Raw genomic sequence first — 11861 nt, forward strand, 5'->3', positions numbered from 1 at the left:
CTCCCGTCTAAAAATATATTACTTTTAATCCTAGATCTCTTCTGTTCTCTGGCACTCATTGAAATCTACATTTCTCCTAAAAGCATCACATTTATTGACACCCATTCTAAGGCTGACTATTGCTTCTCTCATACACTCTGATACCCAGGGTGAGGTGGAGGATTTGGCATATACCTTTCTCTGCTCTGCCATTTTCAGACTCTTCCTCTGCTACCATCACTCCACAGACACCTTTTTTCCTCTAAAGTTTCATGTATCCTGCCTAGATTCTTGTTACAGTCATCTGTGGATCTTCAGATCATTCTTCCTTTTCCTCAGTAAGTTGGTTACCTGGCTCACAATCTTCTTCACCTCACTGCTTGCTCCCTTTGGACTCTTTGCATTCCCCCTCCCAACAGTTCCTTAGTCTCACTAATTCCTATAACATCTGTCTCCAATTTATTTCATAGACAATGGTTCTGTCCTTCCTTCCAAACACATACACACACGTGCATACATAACACATGCACATTCTCTGGACTTAGCTGCCATGCCTAGTCTGCTTTTTGATTCTACTTCTACAGGCCCCTTCTCACATAAGTGAGTTCTTCCAGGAGCCCCTGTTTTGGGGAAGAACCCCAGACCAGACTTTCCTCATTCCGGGTCCTGCCTTCCTCACCTCTGCTTTGTGGCTTCCCTTTCATGTGTTGTCTTCTTCCAATAGAAGGCAAACTCCTTGAGGACAGGCACTGGCTCTCTTTTTGCTTGTATTTGTATTTCCAACAGTTAGTAGTGCATAGTAAGCACTTAATAAATGCTTTTTGACTGTCTGACATACATATATTCAGACATACACAATAACGGATTTTGCTACAGGGGCTAGAATTCTTAATTATAGATTTGAGCGAGGTCTAGAATGGAATATTTTCTTTTCACATTCAGGACATACATAACCCCTTCCTGCCTGTCTCTCTTCCTGCATGCAGCACATGCCATTATATAAGCTAGAGAACTTTAAGATATTTTACTTCACCCCTGGAATTTGTGGCCCATAAAGGTAGCACTGCTGAAAATAAGTATCACTGAGTATTTCATGAAGTTATTCTTAGCATATTCCCTACCAGAGGACATTCCTTGATGACAGTCCTATCTTCAGAGGAGGATGGTTTTGGTAGCCATTTAGTTGTTGAGCATATATACCATAAAAAGTACTCATTCTCATAGTAAAGAAATCAAATTCTACAGGCAGTCAGCTAGCATTTATTAAGCACCTGTAACAAGTTCAGCACTGTGCTAAGCACACCTAGCTGCCTCTATTATGGAGTATTTCTTACAAAATACTGGATTTAGCTGAGACTTAAGGGAAGTTGGAAAAACTGGGGGTGGAGATGAAGAGGGAGAGCATTCCAAGCTCAAGGGATAGCCATGAAAATGCCCAGAGTTGGAAATGGAGTATTTGTATGTGAGGAACACCAAGGAGATCATGGAGGAGAATAAGAAGACTAGAAGAGAAGAAAGGGACTGGTTATGAAAGGCAGCATTTGGGTACCTAGCTCTATAATTGGGAAGTCAAGCACTTAGAATCACAGACTACTGCTAGAGGAGGGTCCTCTAAGACACAAAATCCAGCATTTTGCAAATGAGGACAATGAAACCCAGAGAGGGCAAGTGATTTAACCAAGGTTACCCAACTTAAAAACAGTATTACAGATCTGGAATTCAAACCCAATGTCCTTTACTTTCCCACAGGATTCTTAAAACATGACATTGTCTCCTGGAATCCTATCCCTAAAGCAAGAGTGGTATGGCTGGGTCTACCACAGAAGTTAGGTTACAAAACCAAAATTTGACAGCCAAAGAAATGGCAAAAAAATAATGTGTATTTTTTTTTTTTTGCAAAATGCCTTTAAATTCAAAATGTATGATTCAATATGCAGAGCTTCCGAGTGTACCATTGCTGCCTTCTCTCCCTACTGTCTGTAATAGCGTGCGTCATTGGTTAGGAGAATTTAATCATATGACTCCAACTTTCTACTTGGTAACTCATGCAAAAGCAATCTGTCAGAGCCTGTCACTGCGGATCAGAGCTAAATGTCACCCAGTATGGTAGAGCGTAGCTCAGTGGGTGTCCTTCTCTGATGCTCTGATGGTAATTGTTATGAAAGGCAAGAGGAGGAGATCCAGACAATGACTGTGTTTCCTCTTCTGAGGCATTTATAATGTGTGATTTCTATTCCTGAAGAGAATGTTTTCCATGTTCTCCCAGTTAGTTGCCTATTTTTCCATAATGTTGTTTAAAAAAAGTCACTACTCATCATTGTAACCATTTGGTACAACTAGTATCAAAAAAAAAATCTTAAAAATTAGGTGACTGCAACATATTAAATCAGCTAAATACAGAAGCAACCAAACATGCTAAGCCAGCTTTTGAAAAGCCCAAGAACATAAACTATGGAAGACGGACTTCCTCATTAACAAGAATAACTGGGAATATTCAAAGGCAATTGGGCATAAAATAAATCTAGATCTCTATTATATATATATATAATATTTACATAATATCCAACAATAATGGATACTTAAATATAAATGATCATGTCCTGAAAAAAAATGGAAAGAACAAAAGAAAAAGTACCTCTCAGATCTGTGGTTATTGTCAGAGTTTGTAAGTGAACAATGTATTAAGGTGATTGTGATTAATGAAATAAGCCACTTCAGTTATATAAAGTTTTTAAAAAGTGTTTGAAAAAATGAAATCAATGCAGCTTGAATAAGAAGAAAAACTGTCAAAACGGGAAAAGCTTTGGCTCACATATCCATTATAAAAATCTGATATCCAAGATATGTAGGGAATTAACACAAATATGTCAAAGAACCATTCCTCAATGGATAAATGGTTAAAGTATATGAATAGTGTTCCAAAGAATAAATACTATCAGCAGTCATCTGAGAATATACTCCAAATCACTAAAATAGTAAATTAATACAACTCTGTGATTTTCCTTAGAACAATCAAGTTGAAAAAAAATGATAAAATACAGAACTATACAATGTTAGAGGGTCTTTGAGAAAAGAGGTATATTATTATACTGTTGATGGAGCTATTCACTGGTCAAGTCATTCTGGAAAACAGTTTGGAATGATGCAAAAAAAAAGTCACAAAACTATTCAAACACTTTGGTCCAGCAATCCTACTACTGTGTGTGTACCCTAATGGGGTTAAAGACAGAAAGAAGGGTACCAAATTTTTCATAGAATGTTTTTGGATAATTTTGTGGTAGCAAAATCTTGAAAACTAAGTATGTGCAAAGACTGAATAAATGTAATGGAATACTATTGCAATGTAAGAAATGACAAATGTGAGGAATTCAGAAAAGATTTGTGTGTACTGATAACAAAACCAATAAAAAGCCAGGAAAACAATATATACAATAACTATAGTAATGAAAATAAAGACAACATCAAAGTCAGGTAAATTTTGATTATCAATCTTGGTTGTGGACAACAGATGATGAAACACACTTACCTCCTATTGTGAGGGAGGTGAGTGGAATGGGGGAGGTGGGGGATGGGACAAATGATGGAAATTACATTCCCTGTCAAAAGAGGCAGTTTTGTTGGCTAATCTTGCTAACCTGTTTTTCTTTGTTACAATGAAGGGTTTGAGGGATAAGAAGAGTATATATCAGAGTATGTATTGTGGTGCTAAAAGGAAAAGGCAACAGCAAAACATTTTATAGGCTACTACCCAACTTTTGAGTTATTATTAATTATTAAAAGATCACTATTATGATTATTCATAATAATGTGAGCTCTGGTTATTGTTATCTTCTTGATTCTACTTCTAGAATATCTGTTGCATCTATCCTCTTCTCTCCACTTATTTAGACACATCCCTAATTCAATCCCTCAATTCCGTCTCACTTGGATTGTTGCAACAGCATCCAAGCCATCCTACAGGCTGCCAAAATAATCTTTCTAGAGCATGCAGGAGTCTGACAATATTGCCCCCTGCTCAAGAAACCTCAGTGGTTCCTGTTGCCCCTAGGATGATATTCCAATTCTTCATCTTGGCATTTAAAGCCCTTTATAATTTGACTCTACCTAGTGGGGAACCCCTTCCCCCCCCCCACTAATTTTGAAATCAAATGAGCCTCTGTCACACTTGTGATCTGTGTGACTTTGGACAGGTCATTCAGCTTCCCTCAGCCTCAGTTTCTTATTTTGTAAAATTCAGGGGTTATGCCAGGTAGCCCCTGAGGTGCCTTCCAGCTCTAAATCCTTGATTCTATGACCCTAAACCTTTCCAAGTTGATTTCACAATAATCAGCTTCACAAATTATATTTTCTACTTCTGTACCTTTGATATCATCTCCTGTGGGAAATCCTTGACTAACTCTTCTATTAATTCTTTCCCCCCTTTCTCTTCTAATGCTCATGTATATACCAATATTTTAAAATATTTTCTTCCCCAAGTAGAATAGAAATACTTAATAAACACTTTTCCATTGCATTCCATAATCATTTATTGATGAGCATAAGCAAACAACCATGAAAATAATTGTAACGAGTAGGGAAATTCTGTAAAGACCATAGCAAGATAAAACAAGTCAACATATAGATTAATACTTTTTGACTTTGATATGAAGGAAGGCAAAAACAAACAACAAAGAACCCATGTTGGAAAATATGGTTCAGGACTGAAAAAATGAAAGAATCCAAAGATTTATGGATTGCTCAGAAGCCTTTTGCCTATATATCATAAATAGCTTCTTTAAGGAGCCAATTAGAAGATACCAGACTTGGTGTCCAATTAATATTCTCCATTACAAAAACATATTTTAATATACAGAAAATGACTAGTTACCAGTTTGGAAGAAAAATTCATGATTCTGGCACAATTCTGAACCCTAGATTCAGAGATAAATTTATTATCAATCCACACATAGTTGCTTAAAAAAAAAGAAATCCAAATGTGTTGTTTCCCTTGCTTATTGAAAATCTCTAAGTCACATTTTATAGTGACAGTGAAACAAACAAACAAAAATTCTGCTGAAAGGCAAAATAAGGATACAAAGTTTAATTTTAGGGTTTTGGATTTACTTAAAATAACATAATAATATGCATGATATAATGTTAAATGTCAGGGTACCCTGGAGAATCATTTTCCTAAAACCATTCAGTCTTGTTAGAGAAGGAAGTACCATTCTTAATTAGATTAAATCCAGGGATAATACTGATCTTCTGATCATAAACTGCATTGATTTTTGGGGAGTTCAAGGTTCCTCTCTGAATTTTGATCAAGTTTCCTTTTTGAAAATGTTTAGATACCACTCCTAGGGCTGTATTCCAAAGAGATCATACAAGTGGGAGGAGGACCCATATGTACAAAAATTTTTATAGCAGCTCTTTTTATATATTTATATAGCAGCTCTGATTGGGTTTTTCTTTATTCAGGTATGTCCAAGGATTTCAGAATAAGCACACTATCTTAATATTAATTCTTAATATTTTAAGAGAAATAGGCCTTAATAGATATGCTTCCATAATAATATGAGTAATTTCAGAACCAGTTTTCTAAGCATAATTAGATGATTGACTAGTTAAAAGCAAAGTTCAAAATAAAATGCCAATAGGAAAGAAAAGGATAAAGATGGTGTGCTATTAATTTATACTGTCCCAAGCCAATCTTTCATCCCTATGCTCCAGGCATTCTTTCTGGCTGTCCCCCATTCCTGGAATGCTCTCTCTCTTCTGCTCTGAATACTGACCTCCCTCGTTCCCCTTAAGGCCCAACTAAAATCCCACCTCTTACAGGAAGCCTTCCCCATCTTCTCGATTCCAGTACTTTTTCTCTGCTAATTATTTGCTATTTAACCTATATGTAGCTTGCTTTGTATATTTTAGCTTGCATGTTCTCTTTCCCATTAGATTGTAAGCTCAAGGGCAGGGAATGTCTTTTGTATTGCTGCATTTGGCACGGTGAGTACATGCTTAATAAGTGTTTACTGAATTGAATAAATTGAGCTATCAACTCCAAAAATGGGAGCTAGGTAAATACAAAGACTTTGATTATAACTAGTAAGTACCATTTCTTAGAGAAACTGCTGCAAATGAATGACCATAATGAAAAGACCAAAAGATGAACTGGTTCTCCTTGGCAATGGAAGACCCTAACAACAAGGACAGCACTGATTTAGAAGACAGTTGCAAAATGTTAAAAAGAAAAAAATTGAAGATTCCAAATAATGTTTTCTCACAGGATCAGTGGAGGGGAATATGGAATTCTAGGAGAGTTGGTATAAGACAAGATAAGTTAGATCATCCTGAGAACATTTGTAGATGAAACTGGAAGAATTACAGATAATCATGAAATGGATCAGATCTATTGACATTTATAGTGTTATATAGAATTCTCATTTGCAATAATAATGGAACTGTCCTTTTAATTTTACTGTGTCACTCTCCAAAAAACGACATTAAGAAGTAGCAATTTCACAAGAGAAGATTATGTTGGAAAGAGCTGAGACATCTAATCAAACATTAGAAAAGAAACTAATGTTGGCAACAATGCAGTTTTAAAATTAATTTTTAAATATTCTGGACATAAATACCAAATAAAATGAACATTTCTTTATACAAAATAGGTTTCAGTTTCCTCATCTGTAATGTTAGGGAGATGGACTTGATCTTAAAGGTCCCTTCAAATTCTAAATCCCTTAATTCCATGGGTATATTTATCAATTTTCAAAATATCTAAGAGTGGAAGATTCCAGATGAATGGAAAATATAATTTTATTACCTCAAAATATTATCAAGAAGATAGCAATTACATACTTACATATCTACTTTCTTGCTGCTATAAAATCTTTTTTTCCTCAAAATTTTATTTTAGACTCAAATGTCAGAACACAAATACAGAATAGAAAAAAGAAAAAAAATATATTATAAACTTAAATACAAAGTTAGAAAGAAAAAAAGCATGTCATGTGCATAGCAGAGCATAAGAAAGGATTCAAAATATGTAACAATAAATTTTCATTTCAAGAAAACCTATATGATAAATAATACTCATTATTTTGAGAATTGTTCATCTTTTCTTTGCTTCCTTGTGAGTTTTCTTTTGTTCTCTTCTGTGCATTTATTTACTTTGTTCTTTTCTCCCCCTCCCCCCAAACTTCCCCCTGTCCTTGAAGGCCACAATAAAGTTTAGATATGTTTCTCCATAGCTATAGATATATACATACGCATATACATATATACATACATATATAGACATATGCTTTCCCAAACCTATTCTACTCCTGATCTTTGTTTTTATCTTTGTGTATATCTCTTGTTTCCTCTCCCTCCTGCCTCTTCTACTTTACTTTTACCCACTACCTTGCCCTTCTATGACTTGCCTACCCCCCTCCCAGGGTCCCTTCCCTATCCTCCCATTCCTATAAATCTAAACACCCTTCTATACCCCTATTTACCTATTCCCTCACTCTCCCCTCTAAAAATCTCTACCTTGTCCTCTTCCCCCTCCCTATGTCCCTACTGTTTTCTTTCTTCTGAATTTAGAAGACTTTTATACTCTTTTAAATATGTGTGTTGTTCCCTCTTAAACCCATTCCTGATGAAAGTAGGTTACCATTATTACCAGCCCTCCTCCCCATCTATTTCCTGTGTATCAGTTCTTCCTCTTGCACCTCATTTGTATAAAATAATTACTCTTTTAGCTGTTCCTAAATGGTTTTACTTTTAAAATTCATATCATCTCAGGTTTACCTCAATCTTTCTTATGAACTATCCAATTATTAATAAAAATCTTAGACATACATTTTACATATATAAAAAATAGTCTGTCCTTATGAATCCCTTATAATCAATCTTTGTCACATACGTCATATTTCTATTGCCTTTTTTATGTCGAATCGTCTATTAAGTTCAGGATTTTTTAAAACAAAGTCTGGAAAGTCTGAGAGTTTATCAAATGTCTACTTTTTTCATTCAAGATGATACTTAACTTTGCAGGGTATGATATTTTTGGCTGGAACTCCAGTTGTTTTGCTCTTTGATATGTTGTGTTCCAAGACCTGTGGTCCTTTAATGTTTCTGCTAATGGGTCTTATGTAATTCTAATTGTGGCACCATCATATTTAAATTGATCTAATCTTGATGCTTTTAACATTTTTTCCTTGAGCTAGGGGTTTTGTAATTTGATTATGATATGCCTATGAGTTTTCCTCATAGGATCTCTTTTAAGTGGATTGTTTCTATTTCTTCTACCCCCCCCCCCTTGTTCTAATGCTTCAGGACAATTTTCTTTATTTCTTGTATTATTATATCAAGATTCTTTTTTTGATCATAACTTTCAGTTAGTCCAATTATTTTTATATTTTCTATTCTTGATATATTCTCCAAATCTGTTGTTTTCCTCATAAGATGTATTACTTTCTCTTTTATTTTTTCATTATTCATGTTTTGTTTAATCATTTCTTGATCTCTTATAATTTCACTGGCTTCACTTTGCCCAATTCTAATTTTCAGGGTGTCATTCCTTAAGATTATGGATCTCCTTTTCTAGTTGGCTGACTTTCCTTTCATACTCTTCGTGTTTTTCTTGGATTATTCTTATTTTATTTTTCCTCCATCTCTGTCATTTGATTTTTAAAGTCTTTTTAAAGATTTTCTATAAATTCTTTTTGGGCAGGTGACCATTTGATGTTACTCTTTGAGGGTTTCTTCCCTTCATTATCATCCTCTGAAGATGAACCCTGGTCATCTCTATTCCTATAATAAGTTTCTATGATTGGATTCTTTCTCTTTTGCCTGTGCATTTTTTTTTGTGTGGTGGTAGCTTAATTATTTGTAGTCACCTTTAGCCCTGGGTAATGGGAAATGGTGCCTCTTGCCCCAGTTCTTCCCTCTAGCCTGAAACCAAGGCCAAACCTCCAACCTCTTGTAAGTGATCACAGCCAGAGGCTTTCTGCCCCACTGCTTCTGCACTCATTGAGTGTGTGCTGGTTCCTTCTTGACCCCTCCAATCTTCGCAGCATGTTCCTGCTGAGCAGAGGTTTCCTTGATCTTCCCGGCTCAAACACTTAACTCCCCTCACTATCCCAGGGGTAAAAGTTCTGGTGACTGGGGCTGAGGCAGTCTCTCAAACCAACTAATGTCAGGGTTTGCCACTTGTTGTTTGAAAGGCTTGCAGTTTGCTGTTAAAATGGAACCTAACCTGGAGATGTTTGCTCTTCACAGGGACCAAACCTCAGGCTGGGATTTTTCTTCTCATCTCCTCAAATTGTCCCAGGAGGACTCTGGTTATGCCCCTGTTCTTATTTATCTCCACCCACACTTTGTTCGCCCTAAGGTGCAATATTGACTCTTTTATGGGGGAAAATCTTGAGAGCTTGGAATTTTCTGATCTATTCCACCATCTTCCCAGAATCTTTGCTATAAAATCTTCATGAGAATAGTCTGACTACACATCAAGGCTGTTTCTGATGAAAACATTGGAGAAGAACAGGTTGTCGTTTGTAGAAGATTTTCTGAATCAGATTATCACCTTCCCAGTCCCATCACTGTTGGAGTGATGCTTAAAATACACAACCCTGCTGTATTCTCTTGTTTATTGATTTCTCCCAAACCTCCAAAGCAAACCAAAGACCAATTGATTCAGCAGAATGAAATGTAGCCTTAAAGGAACCTAAAACAAACATCTCTAATACATATGTTAAACTCATATAAATTTATGTAACAGTCACAAAAGAGATACCTTTGTCCAATGATCCGCTAAAAATTAACATCAAGTGAGGCATTAGACAGGAACACATACATATGGAAGGTATTATCAGTGTCTATCATGGATTACATTCTTTGCAGTTGTTCATTTCAGCTGTGTCTGACTCTTCATGACCCTACTTGGGGTTTTCTTGGCAAAGACACTGTAGTGGTTTGCTATTTTCTTCTCCAATTCATTTGACAGATGAGGAAACTGAGGCAAACAGGGTTAAGTGACTGTCCAGAGTCATATAACTAGGAAGTGTCTGAAGCCAGATTTGAACTCAGTTCTTCCTGACTCCGGGCCTGCCAGTGCTGTATCCATTGCATCACCTAATTGCCCTTTGTAATCTTTCACCCCCCCGCTACCAAAAAAATCAATTTCCACATTTATTATAATTGTAATGATTCTAATTGACATTTGCATAATAACTTACATTTTAATAGTGCTTTAAAGTTTGCAAAGCTCTTTACATGCAATATTCCTCTTGAGACTCTCAACAGCTCTGGAAGCAATGCTTTAAAGCTTACAAAATGCCAGAATGCCTTGGAGAAATACTCCTTTTCAAGACAGTGTTTTGTGAGTTGTACTGAGCTTAAGAACTCTCTAGGGGCTCCTCCATGAAATCCTTAGTTGTTTAGACATTTCCTACATCTATAGTGGAAAAACAAAATGGATGAACAATGCATATGGCTCAGAATTAAACATGCACTTGAATGAGTAGCCTACTGAATTAAATCTGTTTGCCTGTCTGTCTATTTATCTTATCTATTTATCTAACTCTCTATCTATCCATCTACCTATTCTTTCTTTCCTCTAATGGGGGACACAAGTACGTATACAGATAAATACCATATAAATACACACACACAGTATTTAAGTTCAAGTTTACACTAGATTTCACCAGCAGTTGAGGGAAATCAGGAAAGGCTTCTTGTAGAAGATGGTGTATGAATGCACCTTAAAGAAAGAGGCGGCCTCCATGAATCAGTGGTAAGACAGAAGTGAATTGCCAGCATGGTGAATGACCTGTACAAAGGCACAGGGATGGAAAGTGGAGAATCTTGTGAATGAGGATCAGGAAGAGGAGTCGTTTGTCTAGAGGCTGGCAGCTTTTGTGTCCATTGCTTTAACAAAGTCTTTTTCTCCAAGTACATTAAGATAAGACTTTTGCCCACTGTGTCTGCCTTCTGGATGAAATGCTTTCTTCCTGTGAGATATCTGGTTTACTGTATAAACACTGATGTTTGCTGCAAATCCGCAGGCACGAAACCATGTATACCAGAAGACCTTATCATGTGGAAGCTCCTGAAAAATGTTCCCTCGATGATGATTTGGTCAATCTGGAGGTTCTAGATGAGGTACGGTGCCTTGAGAGAGAGAATCCTCTTGCCTGTTGACATTATTTCCTATGAATTCATTTTTCATTCCTTCTTTTGAAGGCTTTCTTCTACTAAAGTCACATCAAAGTTAATTGTTTGTAACCTTGACATGAAGCTGAGGGAATAACTAGGCACTGTGATAATGGTCTTATATTATGCATTCATTTATATTCTATGGAGTGATAAAGAAGAAAAAAACTGTTTCAATAAATCCCATTTTGTTATAGACCTGAATGATGGATGACATCCACTGAAATTATTTTCTGTTTTTATAAAATTTACAACTTATCCCTGAAAATCAGGACAGTTGTTTCTTCCTCTTAAAAAAGAATCATATATTTAGGGGAAAATTGAGCTTAGCATAGCTTAAATTCTAGAATGGAAACTGTGATAAACTCTGTATAAAATATGCATGTTTAATAGAGCTGTTAATTGCAAGAGACCTGCATCTTCTAGCTCTGGGGAACCTTAACTCTAATGCCTAAATCACTCAAGTATGATAAAGAAGTGTTTGAATTCTCCATCCCCACAACATAAATTTGAAGTAGAATGCATGATGAAATAAAGTCCTTCCTTTTGTGTGTGCTTAATCAACAAGAATTTCCTATTAAATAAAATTCTAAGTGCAATATTTTAATCAGGCACAGCAAGTTAGAAAGAAGAAAAGAAGGGAAGGAAGGAAGAAAGGAAGGAAGGAAGGAAGGAAGGAAGGAAGGAAGGAAGGAAGGAAG

At 36.0% G+C, this 11861-nt stretch overlaps 1 protein-coding gene across 1 annotated transcript in view; it reads left to right on the forward strand.

Moving 5' to 3' along the window:
• LOC138155351 (myosin-IIIb-like) overlaps positions 1–11861 on the forward strand; it is a 272057-nt gene that overhangs the window by 252486 nt on the left and 7710 nt on the right. The window contains exon 9 of the mRNA XM_069080560.1: positions 11013–11109. Within this exon, the coding sequence (XP_068936661.1) occupies positions 11013–11109 (97 nt within the window). The remainder of the gene's footprint in view (positions 1–11012; positions 11110–11861) is intronic.

This window comes from Petaurus breviceps, unplaced genomic scaffold, assembly GCF_028583685.1.
Source record: "Petaurus breviceps papuanus isolate PSGF00001 unplaced genomic scaffold, PetGlider_PUasm1.0 91133, whole genome shotgun sequence".
NCBI lineage: Eukaryota > Metazoa > Chordata > Mammalia > Diprotodontia > Petauridae > Petaurus > Petaurus breviceps.